The following is a 21,688-nucleotide window of genomic DNA, read 5'->3' on the forward strand; positions in this document are numbered from 1 at the left end:
GACCCCCGATTCTCCTTGACTACTGTGCAACAAAAGGTTCTTCGAATGGTACCATAGAAGAACCACTTTTGGTTCCATTTGTAAAGATAAATAACGATCACCTCCTCACCTCATCATCCCAAACTCTTCCCAAAAGTACTGGATGGAGCTCCACCACCATCATTCCAGAGAACACTGTTCTTCCACTGCTCCACAGCTCCTCAATGCTGGGGGGCTTTATACCCCTCTAGCCCACACCTGGCATTATTAGGCAGCATGGAGCCAATAGGGTCATGATGATGATCTGCTCCAGAGAGTCCTATTCTATTGGCAGTACTTCTTCTCTACAGGGACTAGACAAGCTGTGTGTGCATTTGCACATCTGTGTCAGTAAATCTCCTTGACTACTGTAGCCTGTATTAGTTAAGGTGCTACCAAAGGTTCTTCAAGTGGTACCATAGAAGAACCACTTTTGGTTCTGTTTGTAAAGATGAGTGAGAGTGAACAGCCTGTGAACTGGTCCAGAACCTTTAGATCGAGTGAATGTTCTTTTCAAGCTTCATGGAACCAGAGGTGGTTCTTCTTTGGTATCGCTCTGAGAACCTCTTGTAGCACCTTTATTTTTAGGAGTAGATTAATCCAGAAGGTAATTTTGAACATCATGTGATAGAAATTTAATACTGATCTGAGATCTTCTTAAACCCCTTGGCCAGACTCTCACTCTGCATCTCCACCCTTCTTTCTGAAGGCCTCAGAGAGCTCTCTGGATCTGGCCATGATGGTGATCTTCTTCACCACCAGCTTCAACCATTAAGATCAGACCAGACTAAACGTCTGAGGTTTAAATCAGACTCCAGACTCCTCCAGAATAATCCCCTCCAACCATGATCTGATCATCTGCAGCTGATCTTCTGCTCCTGAGTCTGATTCTATACATTAGAAGAAGGTTTTTTGGGGGGAGGGGGTCCTCATTTCTAATGTTTTATAGCCAGATAAGCTGCATATCTGGACCATAACAAAAACTCACCATATGGACTACTCACCCTCATTGGCCATTTTATCAGGGAGCCCAGGAGCAAACTACACAAATGGTCTTTACTAAGGAACCCTAGAAGAACCTATTGTTTTAGTTTTTCATTTTTACCCCCCATCTTCTTTCCAAAATGGGACTGCCACTTACTACCCAACCCATACGCAATCCCCTCCTATCGCACACAATGCCCCCGTCACCAGGGAGGGCCAACTAGCACAAGCCCCTAGTTCGTCGGCTTGTGCCCCTCCGACACATCCGCAGTCAACTGCCGCAGAGGCCACATCACGCCTGGAGGGAGGCGCCGCGTACCCGCCCCCAACGCACCAGCCTGCAGACGCCAGTGACGTCCCCCCCTCTGGGGAAAGAGAGCACCATCTACCCACCCTAAACAGAGCAAGGCCAGCTGTGCTCTCTCTCTCGGGGCCTCGGCTGCCGATGACTTGCAGCATGACCGGGATTCGAACCAGCGACCCTCTCATGGTAGAAGTCGTCGCAGTGTACGTTTTTACCCAATCATTGCCTTCACACTGTGTCCAGTAGGTGGCGCACAATCCTGCAATAAAAACACAGAAGCGAAGAAACAGCCAAGAGAATCCAGGACAGTCTGGGTTCCTCTTTTATTTGCTCATCTGTCTCGTCTTAAATAATCAGAACACAGAAAGAACCCACAAACGAAGCAAACGAGCACAAACTCAGAGTCCTGAAGGATTCAGTGGCGTCGGATCACCAGGAGAACGCCAGAGCGCTAACGAGCTCCGAGCTTTTTAATAAGACATGATGAACAGAGGACGGTTTTATTTACATATTTACAGGCAAAAACCGAGGTTACAGAGATTACATACAAACCAGAGGCTGGGCTGTCTGAACTGCATAGAGTTGGACCAGGGTTCAATCAGGACAGGGTTCATCTGGGTGCTTCGGCACTGCTGTGGCACTATTTCCAAGCTTTAACTCCTCAGGAAAATCAACCAGACCATCTGATTAAGGGGTTTAAGCCTCCGAATGACTGGCAGACGTAGTACAGTGTTTATGAACTGATGCAAAAGGGTGTAAACTGCGGCCTGTGCTTCACTGCCAGCACATTTCAACTGTTCCTGGTCCAGTTCTGGTGTTTTATCCAAGCTTGATCCATTTAGTTCAACTCACAACTAATTATGAAGCCCTTGACGAGTTTATCAGGAGTTTTAGAGAAGCCGTGTGCAGCGTAATGTTTAAACAGCCCTGAATTACAATTGTAGTGCATACACTTTAAAGGAATACCTTCAGTATTTTTCATCCTAATGCCCTTCTAATGCAGTTGTAGCGCGCAGACAGTTCCCACAGTTCATTATTCTGATGCACGTCTCTGAGCTTGGAAACAGTAGAAAACGTGGTGAGACAAAATTGGATTATAATGGAAGTCAATGGGCAGATGCTGATTGAATTCTAAATTGGTGTAAAATGATTTCTGTGGTTATTTAAGTTTGTTTTTATATAAATAAGATGTAAATCTGTATAATTCATTATTTTGTGAATTAAATTTGTTGGGTGGGTGGGAGAGCTTTCACTAGCTCATCCTTATTGATCACCATAAACATGTATAAGTCTCTGGAACTATGTTTTTACCATGTTATAGTAGTGTCAATATATTAAAAAGCAAGTATATTTGCATATTTTAAATAATTATGCACAGAATTCATCAACTGCCCACTGACTTCTATTATAACCCATTTTTAATTTGCACATTTTTGATTCTTTTGTAATCACAGAGACTTAAATAATTTTCTATGGTAAGTGACTGTACAGTGCAGAAGCATCAGATAGACATTAGGTTTAAAAATGCTGGAATATTCCTTTATTCCCACCCCCTGTAATAAGCACTATTATTAATAAGGTGGTTTCTGTATTCCCAGCACCGGTTCTGAGCTCTGCTGTGTTGTATTAGAGCACTTTAAAAATACAGCAATCTCTCTGTATCTCCATGAGCAGCTAGGTTCACTGTACCAGCACCACAGGAAGCACTGCTCAGGTCAACACTGTCAAAATGAACATGATTACAAAAGAAAAGTAAGTATTTTGGCAGCCAGCACAGATACACGCAGATGTGCTTGGATGTGTTTCCAGTTCGGATCAGAGGTAACGTTAACTCTGTGGTGTGCTTTGACATCTTACAGTTCCAGATGAATTTAGATTTTGTCCAAGAAAATGACATGGGTGTAGTCTCTGGGATGCACCACCAGATGGCAGCACATGATCTCTATTTTTTCACCTGTGGCTCAGAAGTTGAGCTTTGATTTGACAGAATAAATGATGGGCGTAGTTCCTTGGTTTCACCACCAGATGGTAGTACAGGATCTGTATTTTTTCACCTGTAGTTCAGAAGTCATTGGAAGACGTTCCTTGGTTTCACCACCAGATGGCAGTGCAGGAGTAGTATTTATTCACACAGTTTAGAAACTCTTAATTTTTCAGAATATGATGCAGATGTAGTCCCCAGGCTTTACCACCAGGTGGCAGTGTTGGAGTAAAGTTTTTTTTCCCACCCATAGCTCAGAAATTGTGACGGATGTAGTTCCTTGGCTCCACCACTAGGTGCAATGTTTTATTAACCTGTAGCTCAGAAACTGAGCTTTGAGTTTGTACGGGAAGAGATGGATGGCATTCCTTGGCTTCACCCCCAGATGGCAGCGTTGGTCCAGTGTTTATTCCCACAGCTGTTCCCACAGAAACAGTGTTAAGACTCAAGATGATGCAGCTGTAGTCCCTGGGCTCCACCACCAGGTGGCAGTGTTGTATCAGTGTTTACTCACAGGATGCTCAGATGTTGAGTTTGGTGATCGGTCTCTCTCTGCTCGTCTCAGCACCCTGGTTGTTGGGTCTCTTGCGATTTCTCTTCATTTTGGACAGGTCTTTGTCGAAAACTTCTCCGGAGCGGAGGGCGGACACCAAGTCGTCGAATTCTCCGTCCTCCTCGCAGTTCTCCTTCGCCTTGCGAGCCTTTCGCTCCTTCTCCCTCTGCTCCTTCAGCTGAACAGAGAGAGAGAGAGAGAGAGAGAGAGAGAGAGAGAGAGAGAGAGAGAGAGAAATCAGTTAGCCTCCGATTCACACATTGCTAAGGTAGCTAACAAGTAATGGAAGCCTATGTACACCAATTAGCACTCTCCTCAGCGTGGAGGTGTTCAGTAATCTCAAACAGACCCTTAGGGGGCAGCCATGATCCAAAGGTAAGAGAAGCAACACTTAAAGCAACACTATGTAGCATTTTCCCTTAAATCAGCAGCTTCAGGATCCTGCTGCTCCTCCACTGACTGTAACAGGGGGAGAACGGCATCTCCGTCAGCCCCACTCCGGGTCGGAGCACTGCTGCTGCTGCACTATGGAGGTTTGGTGGTGGAGCTGCAGGAGGAGAACCTCTCTCCAGAACTGCTGCTGTGTAACACTGCAGAACCCATAGAGTCATATTAGTGTAAAATCCTGTAGTGTTACTCTACCGCCTCAGCCCACATACTGCTCCACCTTCAGATCAAGCTTCTGGAGCTTCTCTCAGCTTGTCCAGAAACACGGGTGTACAGCTGTCCATGAGGGGGCGCTCAAAGCGTGATTTGTATTTACTGCAGTGGAGTAACTGTAGGGGGAGCCCAGGAGCAAAAGAGACCAATAATCGCATAATGCTGCTTTAATCTAATAGTGTTTAATCTTATTTAAGATCAATGGTAAGCTCTGCCATGCATTCTCTCAGGTTAAAACCCCTGACTCTGGTCTACAAAGCCCAGAAAGGACCAGCCAGCCCCTCCGTACTTGATGGCGATGGTCAAAACCCTGATCTGCACCAAGAGCCCTTCCAGCTTCAAGTACGGCTCGGCTCGACCCGCCATCCTTTAAGATCCACGGAAGACGAGCGTCCAGACTTTTTACTGTCCTGCACCGAAGTGGTGGAACGAACTTCCCCTGGGTGTCCGAACAGCAGAGTCCAACGCTCGCTGTCCTCAAACCCAGACTGAAGACCCTCCTCTTCTGAGAGGACTGAGTGTGCAGAGTGTAGAGTGTGTGGAGGACTGTGTCTCCAGACTGACTTCTGTATTTAGTAGAGTCTAAGATTAGAGGATCTTCTGGATTCTGGTCTTTATAAACTAGACAAAGGTGTTTTCTGAGTGACGGTGAAGCTCTTCTGTAAGTCGCTCTGGAGAAGAACGTCTGATAAATGCTGTAAATGTAAAATCCTTGTGAACACAGTCCATGTACACCCTGGTTGTAAGTGTATACCTGAGCCTCCATGCGTGCCCTGCGCTCCTCCTCCTCCTTCCGTCTCCGGGCGTTCTCGTTCTCCTGCTTGGCCTCAGCGAAGGCCTGCAGGAACTGATCGAAGATGCCGAAGAAGTCATCAGGCTGCATGCTGCTGGACTCCTCTCCAAAGTGCTTCACTGCCTTCTGGAACTGGAGAGAAGAAAGAGTGAAGGAAAGCAGGGTTAGAGAGAAGCCCTCAGACTCCACGGCCCCAGCACTGCCCAGATTATTATCGAGCTGAGGAGAGTGGAGAGTGTCGAACCCCGCTGGAGCTGCAGTAGTCTTACCACGGGAGGATCTATAAGAAAAGATCAGTGATTTTAATCCAGTATGAATTTGCAGTGTGCGCAGTCTTTCAAATCAGTCCACAGTTATTACTGTCAGACTGTAATCCAGTATGAATCTGTAGCGTGTGTAATTTATTCAGTCTGACAGTAATAACTTTGGACTGATTGTAATCCAGTATGAATCTGTTTAGTATTTACAACCTAACTAAGTTGTAGATGGAGTGATTCTAATCCAGTATGAATCTGCAGTTTGTGTAATATTTACAGTTTGGCAGTAATAACTGAAGTGATTCTAATCCAGTATGAATCTGATGTGTGTGTAGTCCTTACAGTCTGATTGTAATAATTGTTGAGTGATTGTAATCCAGTATGAATCTGTTTAGTATTTACAATCTAACTAAACATTAGTGAGTGTTTTTATTCCAGTATGAATCTGCACTCAATAATGTCAGATTGTAAATACTACACATACTGCAGATTCATACTGGATTAAAAAAACAGCGTGTGTAGTTTTTACAGTTTACAGTAATAACTGTGGGGGGATTCTAATCCAGTATGAATCTGTAGTGTGTGTAATTTATTTAGTCTGACAGTAATAACTTTAGACTGTAAATACTACATATATTACAGATTCATACTGGATTAAAAGTGTGTGTAGTTTATACAGTTTACAGTAATAACTGTGGAGTGATTCTAATCCAGTATGAATCTGCAGTGTGTGTGTGTGTGTGTAGTCCTTACAGTCTGATTGTAATAATTGAGGAGTGATTGTAATCCAGTATGAATCTGTTTAGTATTTACAATCTGACTAAACATTAGTGAGTGCAGATTCGTACTGGATTATAAACACTCCCTAATGTTTAGTCAGATTATAAATACTACACATACTGCAGATTCATACTGGATTAACAACAGTGTGTGTCGTTTATACAGTTTTACAGTAATAACTGTGGAGTGATTCTAATCCAGTATGAATCTGCAGTGTGTGTAGTATTTACAGTCTGGCAGTAATAATTGTGGGCTGATTCTAATCCAGTATGAATCTGCAGTGTGTGTAGGATTTACAGTCTGGCAGTAATAATTGTGGGCTGATTCTAATCCAGTATGAATCTGCTGTGTGTGTAGTATTTACAAGTTGACTAATAATTGTGGACTGATTTTAATCCAGTATGAATCTGCTGTGTGTGTAGTCCTTACAGTCTGATTGTCTGATTACTGTCTAACTAAACATTAGTGAGTGCAGATTCATACTGGGTTTAAAACACTCCCTAATGTTTAATCAGATTGTAAATACTACACACACTGCAGATTCATACTGGATTAAAACAGTGTGTGTAGTTTATACAGATTTACAGTAATAATTGTGGACTGATTTTAATCCAGTATGAATCATTCCAAAAAAAAGCCCAACAACTTTAAAACATGGCTAGGTGTTTCCCCAGTGTTCGAGGCTTGGCTACGAGCTACATAAATACAGATGTGCAGCCAAATGTGTACCATGTGGTTCTTCATGAGCAGAATAAAAATGAGCCAAACCTGCCTTTGAAATGTATCTCCCTCCGACCCCAGTTAAACACCAACTCTGTGTGCCTTCAGCGGTTCCAATGTTCAGGTAGACGGGGAGGGACCCAATAAATCTGAGGGTAAGCCGTGATTTAACTCCTGCATTGAGGGCCCGCTCGAGTCAGTTTGGGGTGGAGTAGCGCCCATTTCACATTCTTAAGCATCCACTTCAAAGCAGACCCTCTTTAATGTGCGTTCCCGTGTTTAAGGACGCAGATATAGAGTTACAGACTTTACCAGGTTCAGCCTCGCCATTAAGCGAGTGTAACACCGCCTCACTTTACCAGTCTGAGTTTTCGATTCTGACTTATAGCCCAGATCAAATCTTTATGCCTTTATGGTTCACTTTCATGTCTGACGTCTGATGATGGTAATTCTACTGCACTGAATTCGGGACAGATTTCAGTATTCTGTGAGTGCAGAAGCTAAAATAAAAAAATTCAGCCTCTTTTTAAATGTAAATACCCAATAAAATACACCTGGCACTCCATGTACATTTGTGTATTCAGTCTATTTTAATTATTAATAATTATTTAGAATTGACTCAAGACTTCCTGATGCTCTGAATCATGTCTGAGGTGAGGGATTGCCTATGGATCAATTAGAATTATGCAAAGCTTAAAAAAATAGATATTATTTTAACATGAGACCCGTCATGAACTAACAGTTCTGATCTGACAATCTGATTGGCCGAGCTCATATTTGTGCAATATTTTCGCACCCCTAGAAAGCAGCAAAGGTTCCCTGAACAGCTCTAGGCCTAACTCGAGGGCCGTCAACAGGGCTGTGATTTTTTTTTTTTATCTCTACTGACTGATCAGATTAGTGTCTGCAGTCCGCTAATGGATCAGAATCCATGTTTTTGTGGTTGGTATTAAACGTTCTGCCTGTGCATCCTAACGCAATAACACAACTGACTGACAGCTCTGATGCTACTGTTGCTAAGCAACAGCAAGAAGCACCACCCAAAGCAGCCTTCAAAAAAAAAAACCTAGTTCAGCACCTCTAAGCATGTGGGTCTGACCGTGTGTGTGTGTGTGTGTGCGTGTGTGTGTGTGTGTGTGCTCTCACCAGCTCCTTCGCCTCCTGGAGAGAATCCTCCACATCAGAGAAGCTGAAACTGGCCACAGTGATGAACTGACTGACCACAGACACAAACTTGTCGCCAGAGTCAGCAGGACGGCTCTTTTGGTACTCCAGCTCCTACACACACACACACACACACACATTAAAATACAACATACAACAGATTAAATAGTGAATAATAAGCACAAGCCTTGAGCTGGGCGGTTTATGGTAAATCACTGGATTTTATCCCATGACTGGGACTTTCTAGAGATTTGCAGATTATTTTTGTGTCCAGAGTGCATAGAATTCATAAAAATTATGTTTTAATGTCTATAATAAAAGCTTTGAGTATTAAAGGGATTGCTTGGTCCCACAAAATAACAGTATATGAAGGAATCAGGCTGCAAGAAACAGCATCACAGCAAATTCACAGCTTCTACTGTAAAGGCTAAGAGTGGCTCATTTACTACAAACACACACAGATTTACCAGCTGATGCACAGATCAAATATTCTAGTCTGTAAAACACAGCTTTTAAAACTGAACTATTTCAGTTATCTGGCAGCAGTGTTGGGCCCCATGGCCCTTGTGCAGGGAGTGTGTAGGTGTGTCCCAATTCAGGGGCTGCAACCGTCAATGGGCTGCATTCTTCAAAGGCTGCGTAGACTGCGACTGTGTTTATTGACATCCTCGCCAGCACTCAAGGACTCTTGGGATATGTTGGCTGGCGGAGGAACTACCAGTCGGATTCTTCGTTACCACAGAATACGAAGGACCCTTCAAAATGGGACAGCCTAGTCACGCTACTGTGACACAGTCGGCCTTCAAATACAGCCTCCGACAGATGCAGCCCCTGAATTGGGACACACTATGTGTGTGCTAGCCTACTCTCTCTAGCAAAATGTTAGTGCTAAGTGCAAACTGTGTACCAGCATACCGCCCAGCACTAGATTAGCCGATTATGTGTTTGTAACCAGTGCAGGGTATAAACACATAATAAATCAAGCCATATCAAATATAACAACAATGGGTAGGTCATTTCCTTTTAGGCTATTTTTAAGGGGAGTTAAGGGGTGTGTGAAAGCTTAAGGTGACTTTAAAGGAAGATTATGCTTCAACCCCACCTAGGTAAGTGTTTGCTGAGGGTCCCAGGAAGGGTCAGATACCTGGGTTAGCATGTTCACACATATCAAATAAATAAATAAATAAATAAATAAATAAATAAATATCAGAATGTGTTACTCACCGCCTCCACGCTCCTCAGGCCACTGCGTAAGTTATTAATGTCTTTCTCCAGTTCAGTCATACTACAGTGAAGCACAGAGCAAAGACACTGCATTTCAGGAATCTGTGTGTGTGTGTGTGTGTGTGTGTGTGTGTGTGTGTGTGTGTGTGTGTGTGTGTGTGTGCGTGCGCATAAGTATGTACATGTGGGATCCATTTTTAGAAGTACATACTTCACTTTGGCCGCTTCTGAAATGTTCTGCAGGTCCTCATGGAACAGAGCCACCTTGGGGTACTTCTGCTCCAGGATGGTGATCAGGTAGTGCAGCAGAGTGATGTTCCTGCAAAGACAAGACATCATTCATGAGCTCATTTCTTTGACCAAAATAAGATTTTCTCGACAGAATTTCCTTTTTTTTCCAGAAATTTCCAGATTCATTTTTTATTGTATTTGTTTTTTAAAGCTTTGCATTATTATAATCGATCTATGAATGGTGCTCCGCACACATATACACATATACATACATTGATTTATCAGCAGGAATGTTGCCAATAATGGAGTGATAATGATTATGTTAAATAAGGAAGGTGGTCCTGTTTAATATTTGTATTATTCAGAACCATATGAGTTGAGAACTGGCAGTTCTATCAACCAGTCAGTAAATTAGTGTTTAATTAGTGACCCTATACAAGTATCACCTAAAATAATCAGTTATCAGATCATTTGGTGCTACGTAATAACAAGTCTGCCCTTCTGAATGGCATAAGAAGGGTTAAAAACTTCACAGACACCTTCAAAAATAAAATCATCAGTAAATCAGTTCTAACACGTCCATAAATTTGCTGTTCCTCTCCAAACAGCGTCCCTCATTCCTCCATACTGTTAAAGCTCAGATGCTACTGGTTCCTGATCTTACTGTGGGTTCTCCATCACCACCTGACGAAGCCAAAGCTGCCCATATCACTGCATTCGCTGCATTAAGTGAGCCATCAGTGACTTACTGATCTACTTTGCCAGGGTTCTTACTTGTCAATGCTGGACTTGGTGTCAGCAATCTTGTTGAGTGAAGACACTTTATAGCCGTAAGCGTTTCCTCTCTGGCCTTTATTCATGTAGTTTCCCAGAGCCAGCACCACCTCCAGCAGCTGCCGCAGGTTACGACTCTGTAGCACTTCTTTAGATGCTGTGCTGATAGCTGAAAATCAAAAGATACACAGCACTGTGTTTTAGTTCCCTGTGAAAATCTCAACTGAAAAGCTGCTTATCTGGGAAGTAAGTGTTTATCTGCGCAGTAAAACACTGATATTAGAATAAACACTGCCGTTTTTCTCCCAGTCTGGTTGTAGTTCTGCAACAACACAGATCTTCTACTCCATTATCTCCATTTGAGAAGATCTAACCTTCCTCCCATCCCGTCTTCACTCTGGAATTATACCTGATTAGACTCCAATCTATGGTGGAAATGCTCTGTTCTACCAGCGGGAGAACCTCACTCCTTTCTGTGGTTCCAAACCAGCTCTGAACATCACATTCAGAACAGAGGAGGAGGTTAATGCTAATGCTAATGCACACACACACTAAGTGATCAGACTGCAGAGTTGTAGCTGAAGGAGCTGGGGTGGGTCAGTCAGACTGGTAAAGGTGCACGTATTTGTCACTGTACAGCGAAATGGGTCCTCTGCATTTAACCCATCTGTGGTAGTGAACACACACACACACACACACACACACACACACACACACACACTAGTGAGCTAGGGGCAGTGAGTACACACACACACCCAGAGCGGTGGGCAGCCAACTCCAGCGCCCAGGGAGCAGAGAGGGTGAAGGGCCTTGCTCAAGGGCCCAACAGTGGCTTGCCGATCCCTTGCCGATCCCGGGAATCGAACCCGCAACCCTGTTATCGACATCCCAGCGCTCTAACCGCTGAGCTCTAACCGCTGAGCCACCACTGCCCACTGACTGGAGAGTTGCTCAGAAAAAGTAAATCAGATTAGATTTTAGTCTGATTTTAGAAACTGGTTGTTTCTGAATTATTTGAATTTAATTATTTATAGAAACACAAAGATCGGATCGGAATTGGCTGATAGCATTAAGAGACTTGGATCGGATTAGGGCTTGATTGGCCCTTGATTGGTACATCCCTACTCCTTTCTACTCCACCCACTCCTTACTAAGCCCCGCCTCCACATGTCCTTGTCCTTGCCTCCCCCCCTTACATGAATTTCTCAAACGTGCTGATATCGGGGGTGGATCCTCTCTTTGTGTTTACAGTCTTTGAGCGTCGGCATACCTTCAACCTTTGGCTTGATTTCCGCCGTTCTCTCAGCAAACTTCTTCTTGAAGTAGAGTGACTGCAGCCTCTGTTGATAATGGTTAATCCTGTGGAGGAAGCAGAAAAAAAGGCAGAAAATGGTTCAATTTCCACACAATAACTGAAATACTCGCCAACAGAGATCAGAAAGACGAGTCTCAAGCTGCTGGAAACCATTACGTTCTGAAACCAGGCGTCTGGAGCGTTTACTGCACTAAGCCCTTCTGAGCTGTTTCCAGGGTGAGGTTGTTGTTATAGACCAGAAACATTAGTGGGAAACTCAACGTCTTCCTGGCTGGAAGGCTCTTTTCCCACGCAGAAAAGATAAGTGTGCTCCAGAGCCAACAGCACCTGCAGCTCACTCCTGTCCTGCTCTGTAACTCTGGCCGTATATGGTCACTTTCTGTCTGCTGGCTCTCTGCAGAAGCCCTGTATCGGTCACTGTACAGCGAAATGTGTGCTCCGCATTTGACCCATCTGTGGTAGTGAACACACACACTAGTGAACTAGGGGCAGTGAGCACACACACACACACACACACACACACACACACACACACACACACACACACACACACACACACACACACACACACACACCCCCAGAGCGGTGGCCAGCCAACTCCAGCGCCCGGGGAGCAGAGAGGTTGAAGGGCCTTGCTCAAGGGCCCAACAGTGGCAGCTTGCCGAGCCCGGGAATCGAACCCACAACCCTGTCATCGATAGCCCAGAGCTATTGTTCTGACTAATATCTCTGTAATCTCTGTAGGACTGTGTCATCCAGATGCAGATGTGGGGAGTACAGATTAACTGTCCTTAAAGGCACATTCTAGCCTGAAACCTGCATTTAAAATGATATTCATCAAGCAAAAACCAGGTACCTCCATTGTTGCCATTTTCACTTTTCTCCATAAAGTGATTTTGGCAGCTGCTCTTTACACTGTGTCCAGATTTCATAAAGAATGGACCAACAGAAATGCTCCAAAATGGCTCAGAATAAATTATTTTACACCAACTCCAAATCCATTGAAAGTTAAGATTTTTGTCTTTCCTGTAAAGAAACAAGGTTTTCTGAGTGACGCTGAAGATATGCGTAGTGCTGAAAATATTCTGTAATGCAGGTTTGACGGGATTCAGCTGCTCAAGAGCAGTGCAATACGTGACAATCAGAAATCAGACCACTTCAGATGCTCCTGCGGCTTCATTTCTAGAAGGTTTTAATAGTTATTCAATTCTGGTGCACTCTTTAGGACTAAAATACAGTGGGGAGTGACGCACTGTCAAAATGGTAATAGTAATGCATTTAGGAACCAAATTAAAAACTAAATGAAACAAAAAAATAAAATTAAATAAAATTTTAAAAGCATTAAACCCAACCTGGCTGCACCTTGTAAATCATGCGCCTATATCACAACCACAGAATCCCACATTTTCACTTATGACATTTGCCAAATTTGAAATTTACAAAGCAAATGCTGGCAGTACAATAAGGCTACTTTAAGCTATAGACCTGGCGGATGCTGATGTTTGTCTTGTACTGCCAATAGAATAGGACTCTCTCAGGAGCAGATAAACATCATGAACCTATTGGCACCATGCTGCCTAATGCCAGACGTGGGCTAGAGGGATATAAAGCCCCCCATAATAAATAAAAAAATAAAATCTTATTATGGACTAATATTGATGTCTGTAGTTAAATATGACTGAATTAAAGTAAGCAATCTGTATAAAATGCATGATATTATTTTCTAGACTTATGGTAATGTATTAGATATATTATATGTATTATTATATTAATAGAAAAAATGCATGCATATGGCACTAAGTGTCTAGTTTAATGATGACATCTAAGTGAAAAAAGATTTTGATACTTTAATAAATGAAAACTATTACATTTATGTTACATTTTACATCATTTTACTGTATTTAGTGTGAACAACACGATTGGTATAAATATCATGACCTTGCTATTTACATTTGCCATATTTTTACAATTAAAAACTAACATTTTTATGATTTTTAAATTGAAAAACTATAATATTTGTATTTTATTTTTAATTTTGTGAAATGCTAAAGGAAAACATGACAAAAAACCCTGCCCCTTCTACTTGGGGATTCACATAGGGCCCAGCCCCTTCCCTTCACCCCAATTATAATCACCCACTACATTTCAACCTCTTCACTGGGGTCATCAGCCAGGCACGCCCCTACGACAGTGCTTCGCTGGGTTAAGCCCACCTCAACCACCTCAACATTTTACACTGTAGCTGTGTTGCTGTGAGCAGAACACAGCAACTGCTATGGTCCTGATACTGGCTTGATAAGGATCCAGAAGCACAGTACAACACTATGTTCATGGTCCATGGTCTCAACAGCCAAGTAGTCAGACCTACAGAAGATAAATCAAGCAATACTAAACACTACACATATAAAACAGATAAAAAAAAAAAAACCACAACAGCCCATCTCATTCACCCATACACTAACCACCCACTGGTTTGCAAGCTCTGTACTTGGGCCTTCAGGTAGACACTCCTCTTTGTCAGTGTTTAGACATGTTTTAAAGATATATTTATTAGATTTTATATATTTATTATATTTATTAGACTTTTTCTAACCCCACCTGCTCATCTCGTAGAGGAAGCGGTCAGCCCTGGCCATCCGGTCCAGCTCATGCTTGTGTTCCTCCAGAAGGTCCACGTCACTTTTCTCAGGAATGAACTTCAGCAGCTGTACAGAAGGAGAACGCAGAGACACTGTTCTTCACCAGCTCATTATCACCAATACCGTGTAGATCCGTGTAGATTGAGCTGCCAAAATACCTCTGACCAATCAGAGTGTCCACAAGACAGAGCCAATATTAACTTTTTCAGCAGTCTGTGCCATATTAGATCTTCTAATGGATTGGACCACATGGGCCAGCCTTTGCTCTCCACCCGCATCAGTGAGCCGCACTGGGAGCCCATGACCCTGGTTTTCCTCCTTCCTTGAAGCACTTTTGATAGGAACTGACCGCTGCAGACCTGCCTAATGTTCTGGAGATGTTCTGACCCAGTCATCGTCTAGAACATCACAGATTGGTTCTTGTCAAAGTGTCTCAGATTCTTTCATTTGCCCATTTTCATCACCTTCAAGAACTGACTGCTTCTTCACTCGCTGCCTAATATGTAGATCCACCCCTCGACAGACAGGAGCCACCGGAACCAGATCACCAGAGTGTTATTCACTTCACCTGGAAGTGTTTTTAATGTTATGGCTGATTAGGGTACCATGTTAGTATCTCAGCAGCGACAATAAGGAACCACCACCCCAATAACATCTGGTCAGTGCTGGTCCTATGATGGTCCTCATCAAAAAAAGCATCTATAACATAGGTGTTTCTGATAAAACGGCCAGTAAGTGTAGCTACAGGATAGCCAGATAGCTACAGGATTATTTTACAGGAGCTACGTAAGTGTTCAGACAGCATGTGGCTTGAACCCGGATCATCTAAGTGGTGTTGATGAATCACTCGTGCAGCACCCGCATCCGTATCAGCTGCTCATGGATTAAAAAAAACCCAGATGTCAGGCTTTATGTCGAGATAAAACAGGTTTGTGTTGGATACAATCCAACATAGCTCATCACAGGTGTGTGTGTGTGTACATGTGAAGGAATGTGCATGAAGGTGTGTATCACCTGCTCCAGCATGTCTTTGGGAAGATCCTCATGCTCATCCATGGTCAGAATGGCCCTCTTAATCTCATCGTTGGACAACTTTAACCTGAAACAGGATTATTAACAGTGACGGTGATCGTCAGGTCAACACTACAGATGCATCTGACAGTTTATTACTGTGGATTAAACAATCAGGAGGACGAGTGGGATCTCGAGGTTCAGACTGACCGTGAAAGAAGGATGTTGCAGTTCTGTGCTCGACGTCCATCAATGACTGAAAGCTCCTTTGCCTTTTTTATGGTCAGTGTGTCGTCTTCAGACTCTTTCTGCAGAGAAGTTCAAATAGTCAGTCATTAGTGAGAGTGTCTACCTGTAATTCACTCTATATAACATTAGAATAAACCCAAATAAACATAAAGTCAGTAATCAGTGAGAGTGTCTACCTGTAATTAACTCTATATAACATTAGAATAAACCCACATAAACATAAAGTCAGTAATCAGTGAGAGTGTCTACCTGTAATTAACTCTATATAACATTAGAATAAACCCAAATAAACATAAAGTCAGTGGTCAGTGAGAGTGTCTACCTGTAATTCACTCTATATAACATTAGAATAAACCCACATAAACATAAAGTCAGTAATCAGTGAGAGTGTCTACCTGTAATTAACTCTATATAACATTAGAATAAACCCAAATAAACATAAAGTCAGTGGTCAGTGAGAGTGTCTACCTGTAATTAACTCTATATAACATTAGAATAAACCAAAATAAACATAAAGTCAGTGTTCAGTGAGAGCGTCTACCTGTAATTAACTCTATATAACATTAGAATAAGCCCAAATAAACATAAAGTCAGTGTTCAGTGAGAGCGTCTACCTGTAATTAACTCTATATAACATTAGAATAAGCCCAAATAAACATAAAGTCAGTGTTCAGTGAGAGTGTCTACCTGTAATTTACTCTATATAATATTAGAATAAGCCCAAATAAACATAAAGTCAGTGTTCAGTGAGAGCGTCTACCTGTAATTAACTCTATATAACATTAGAATAAGCCCAAATAAACATAAAGTCAGTGTTCAGTGAGAGTGTCTACCTGTAATTAACTCTATATAACAAAAGTGCCTACCAAAGGTAGTACTTAAAGAATCTGCTGCTAATGCCCTAGTGCAAGATACCACAGGAGAGCGTCAGGGGTCTTGTGGAGTGTCCATGCCTCGACAGTTCAGAGCTGTTTTGGTGGCACGAGGGGGGACCTTACTCATTAGACAGGCTGTCTATATACTTTTGGACATGTAGCTTTTCATGTGCTCCAAATACGACGCTGCTGACTTTGGTCCTCATGCACCATAAAAATGTCGTCCATGCTGATGTCTGCTGACAGATGTTTGCTAGAGTGTGTGTGTGTGTGTGTGTGTGTGTGTGTGTGTGTTAAGCCTAATGTACACCTGCTGTCTCATATTACGTCACCCATAAAAACAAGCACCCAGTGACCAATAAAAACAAATACAGGCAAAATGACACACTGTCTATAAACCTGCGATCATCCACTCCAGCCACGCGCGCTACAATAGGATTATAAAACTGCCATTACGACCAAAAAAAGCTGGCAGGACGCTGCCATCTGTGAACCAGGGCGGACGAGTGCGTCTCCTCGTTTCTCAGAGCAGAGCTGGATTCTACTCTGGGGAGAAAGGCAACAGCAGGTTTACGGACAGTGATTATTTTTAAGGTTCCCTCATGACATCTGTGTGGCTCTACTGACCATTTTCCGCCTCTCTTAAACATGATATTGGTTTGTGAACTGTGCCATAACATTAAAACCATCTGCCTAATACTGTTTAGGTCTTCCTCATGCCACCAAAACAGCTCTGACTGCTCAAGAGATGGACTCCACAAGACCTCTGCATGTGTTCAGTGGTATCTGGCACCAAGGCCATCACTAGCCGCAGATCCTTCAAGTTCTGTAGCTACTTTTGGTAGGTGTTGACCACTGCATACTGGGAACACCCCACAAGACCTGATGCCTGATGTTTCGGTGGAGATGTTCTGACCCAGTCATCGTCTAGAACATCACAGCTTGGTTCTTGTGTACATTTTTGTGCCCTGTACTGTTTCTATTCCCAGCTGAAAGAACAGTGAAGGATTGGAGGAATGGTCAGTTTGAGAGGCCACTCACCTGTCTAATGTTACTGAACAGAAGGAAGTCCTAGAGAGCATGCAGGGAGCAGGGATAGTGTTAGTGAGGGGAAAGGAGGAGGCCAGGAGGAATTACAGTGCAGTAAAGCTCAGCTCTAACACCCATCAAAAGTCTGAGGACGCTTTTCTTCTGGGTATATTAAGCTTCAACACTGCTCTATGTTCATCAAGGCACCCCTCTCCATCCTTTATGAATACTATCTAAATTTCTGCTCTTTAGGGGTGTGAGGTCAGTCCTACCTGCTGCCTCTGATAGGCTGAGAAGGTTCTCTCAATGTCCTCCAAGTCCAGGATTTTAAAAACCAAGGCGTCGTCCAGGTCCATCCACACCGTCCCGTCTAGTTTAGTCTTTGGGACAGAACAAACACAGGTCAGCAAGTCAGCAGGTCAGCAGTCTGTGTGGTTTAGGGACTAGCACTAACACTCACCTCGTTAAGTTTGGTCCAGTTGAAGGACTTGAGAGGGTTTGAAGGTTGAGGGATGCTCTTCTTGTTTAGCGCAGGGCCTCCGAAGAGCGGTGGAGCGCCGAAGGGCGGCAGGCCCGGGGGTGGTGGGGGCCCGCCTGGTGGAGGAGGCGGGGGAGGAGGAACCCCACCTGGAGGAGGAGGAGGTGGTGGTGGTGTGATGCCAGCAGGAGCTGGAGGTGGAGGCAGGGGCCCACCAGGGGCCGCAGGGCCAGGTGGGGGACCTCCAGGAACATTCGGCCTCTAGAAAAACAAATTAAATTAAATGTTATTGTTGTAAAAAAAACTGTAGGCCTGGCCAAAAGTTTTTGGAATTCTAAAAATCCAATTTAGGATTGTATACAGTGTTTTATACGAATTTAATTTTAATTAATATAAATTATGTAAGGTGTGTCATCGCTGTCCAAAGAAAAAGAGGGCAAAAATGCTCTTAACTCTGAATGGAAGTCAATGTAAAATAAAAGTTCATCCCAAGTAATTTAGAGCATTTCTATTGGTCCATAATCCAGAATTATTGACACAGTGTACAGAAGCAGCTACAGGGTTCAGACTATGGAGAAAACTTAAAACAGACAAAAATGGAGATACAAGTTTTTCATTGGACAGCAGCGATATAATACAATATATATGACGTAATTTACATAGGTCACTGCAAATATGTGTATAATGTAACATACATGAGTAAATGTATAGAATGTGTATAATACAATGTATATAAAGTAATGTACATAAGACATTGCATACGTGTGTATAATATAATGTACATAGGTGAATGTATAGAACGTATATAATGTAAGTAAATGGAGATAAGAGTACTTTCTGAAACTTTAGCCTTTTATCTTTGAAGTTGTTTTTGATCTGGTTTGTTTGTTTTGTGGTTTGTTTGATGTTGTTATGAGCCTTTAAAGTTAAAAAGAAAGACCTGTCTGATCCTAAACTGCTGATTTTGCTGATTTTCTAAATTAATTTGGGTCTGATATCTCTTTGTAGAAGTGGGATTCTACTTCAGAGCAGATCTTCTCATTTCTATGAGCTAAATTCCTGTCCGTGTATGTGTGTGTGTGTGTGTGTGTGTGTGTGTGTGTGTGTGTGTGTGTGTGCACATTAGTGAGGTTTGCGTACAGTGCTCATCTCATGCAGTCGAGCGGAGAGTTCAGCCACTTGCTGTTTGACCAGCTTGTGTTCGCTGCTCTCCTTCTCCAGCTTCTCTTTCATCTTATTCAGCGTCTGCATCATTTCCTCCTTCTCCTGAGCCTTCGCATCACACTCCCTCTCCTTCTTCTCCAGCTTCTGCTGCAGATCATTGTGTTCTGGAAAGGACACACACACACACACACACACGTCTACATCAGCGTGCAGGATCTAACACATCGCTTCGGATTCGATTCTGCTTCACTTTGAAATGATTCAGCATTCAATTCAATTCCATTCGATTATTGATTAGGCACCCCTAACTAACTGAGGGAACTGTTTACACAGTTCTGGACTATGGACAATAACACAACACACTAAACTCTGGTCAAAATCAATTAGAATTGATGATTAGTTGTAACATTCCAAAGCAATTCAGCTGAATCAGATCAATGCATCAACTGATTTTACACCCCTATCATGTGGCAATAGCCTCTTTTCATCACGCTACAGAGAAGACTCTCTGACGTGTACACAACGACATCAAAACACCCAGATAAACACTCCAGGTTCAGAAGTCGGGGTCATCGCTCTGAAGTAGGAGTGTGCAAATGCATCAATCTGAAGGTGACATTTCCACTGATATGGATTCAGAGTTTTTAACAAGGATTTATAGAGTAATTGATTTGAACAAGATCCATGAACATGAGCGGCATGTTTGTGCCCCAAATTAAAATCTTAGGCTTTTACGAAAAGCTCGGAGCACTGTAGTAAATACAGACCTGAAGAACCACCTGAACCAAAAAGGGGTGCAAAGCCTCGAACGGAGGTGGAGCTCAGAGCTATCTGACCTACCTTTTCTCATCTTCTCCGCCTGTTCTTTCCACTGCTTGACTTCATTTTCATTCACTAACCTGTGAAAATATCAGAAAAAAAATATATATATAATAAAAATAAATCAATAAATAAATAAACAAATAAAATACTTTAGAAATGGAACTTGTATTTATTTTTATTGTTATTAATATTATTATTATTATTATTATTATCATCATCATCATCATCTTCTCCAGCCCCAATAACCGCTCCAGCGACAGATCTGGCATGTCCAATCATAGTTTGGAGGATGATTTCACTACTACATAATCTGCCAAACCAGCAGGAGAGCATAAAATACAAAATATAACTAAATATAATCAAAATAAAATAATCTTTAGAATGTTTTAAATAAAAAAAAATATTTTAAATAATGCCTAAACGACCCCCAGCTGAGTTCAGTATTACATTACCAGTAAAATAAAACCTTCTGAAATTCAGACTGGTGCACAGATTGAGATTGGGGGTCGCCGTCTAAAAAAACCCAAATACCTCAAATTCTGGATTATGGCTTTAGGATTATATTTTTTGCAGCCAAATTACCAAAATCCCCACAGAATCTGCCAAACGACAAGGCAGCATTAAAAGCTCAGTATATTAATAATGCAGTGGATTATGCACACTCAATCCTAAATGCATCCCTGTGCTCACAGCATGTCCCACTACCTGCACGAAGCAGATCTGAGAATGCTCTACAGTAACCAGCACTGACAGGTACAACTTCACACCTGGAGCTGGACAGCGTCAGCCTGGAGCTGGACTTCAGCAATGACATCAGAGGTTATTTCAGGTCCAGAAAAGACTTGGGAGTGGGGGCAGCTTTAATGCAAAACCAGCTGCTGGATTACATTTTGGGGTGAGGGTCCCATAAGATCAACGTTCTACTCACATTCGCACAACGTTCTTCACGTTGAAGTTTTCTAATGGAGCCACGTCGGGGTCGTGACCTTTATCATTCTGCAGGACGATCTGCTGGACGATCCGGTCGAGGAGGAGCCAGTACTGCACCGTGTTCCCACTCCGCTTATCTACACAGAACAAAACACTGGTCATATCCCAGCCTGTACAGCCCCGAATACTGTGTACTCACAGAGACACCATGCTCAGAAATGTCCCTGACCAAGACTATATGATGACCTAAAGGATATGGGTCCTACCAAGGCCTCTCAAGTCCTGATCCTTAGTATACCTGATTGCACTACACAGCATTTATTAGAGATGCACCGATCCGATATTAGGATCAGATATTGGTCCCGATATTAACAAAATTAGCTGGATTGGATATCGAATAATTGCTGCTTGTATGTTTGACCAAGTTGCTTATTTATTTTCAAGTTCAGCTGCTAGATTGTATTTATTTTATTATTTATTACTGTTTACACGACAAATGTAAAAATAAGATTGATTGATTGTGTGTTTGACAAAGTGAAGCTACTTATTTTCAGGTTTGGCTAATACATTTTATTTATTTTAATATATTTTAGAATCAAAATCAGAATCAGAATCTCTTTATTTCACCAAGTATGTTACACATACAAGGAATTTGTCTTGGTGAGAGCAACACGTATGACAAGTAACAAAAACACAGAACACAGATTATTTACAGTCTTAAACTAAAGGAAAA

At 42.5% G+C, this 21,688-nt stretch overlaps 1 protein-coding gene across 4 annotated transcripts in view; it reads right to left on the reverse strand.

The window, feature by feature from the left end:
- Window positions 1–1,792: 1,792 nt before the first annotated feature.
- Window positions 1,793–21,688, reverse strand: part of daam1a (dishevelled associated activator of morphogenesis 1a) — a 62,737-nt gene continuing 42,841 nt past the window's right edge. For all 4 annotated transcript variants that reach the window (XM_072688972.1, XM_072688973.1, XM_072688971.1 and 1 more), the window contains 15 exons: window positions 20,954–21,092; window positions 20,044–20,102; window positions 19,180–19,367; window positions 18,022–18,300; window positions 17,834–17,941; window positions 15,619–15,716; window positions 15,412–15,496; window positions 14,357–14,463; window positions 11,714–11,802; window positions 10,444–10,612; window positions 9,650–9,757; window positions 9,439–9,499; window positions 8,197–8,328; window positions 5,255–5,425; window positions 1,793–4,018 (listed from right to left, as the gene is read on the reverse strand). In XM_072688972.1, the coding sequence (XP_072545073.1) occupies window positions 3,809–4,018; window positions 5,255–5,425; window positions 8,197–8,328; window positions 9,439–9,499; window positions 9,650–9,757; window positions 10,444–10,612; window positions 11,714–11,802; window positions 14,357–14,463; window positions 15,412–15,496; window positions 15,619–15,716; window positions 17,834–17,941; window positions 18,022–18,300; window positions 19,180–19,367; window positions 20,044–20,102; window positions 20,954–21,092 (2,003 nt within the window). In that variant the 3' untranslated portion in view covers window positions 1,793–3,808. The remainder of the gene's footprint in view (window positions 4,019–5,254; window positions 5,426–8,196; window positions 8,329–9,438; window positions 9,500–9,649; window positions 9,758–10,443; window positions 10,613–11,713; window positions 11,803–14,356; window positions 14,464–15,411; window positions 15,497–15,618; window positions 15,717–17,833; window positions 17,942–18,021; window positions 18,301–19,179; window positions 19,368–20,043; window positions 20,103–20,953; window positions 21,093–21,688) is intronic.

The sequence above is a fragment of the Salminus brasiliensis genome, chromosome 10 (genome assembly GCF_030463535.1).
Source record: "Salminus brasiliensis chromosome 10, fSalBra1.hap2, whole genome shotgun sequence".
NCBI classification, from domain to species: domain Eukaryota; kingdom Metazoa; phylum Chordata; class Actinopteri; order Characiformes; family Bryconidae; genus Salminus; species Salminus brasiliensis.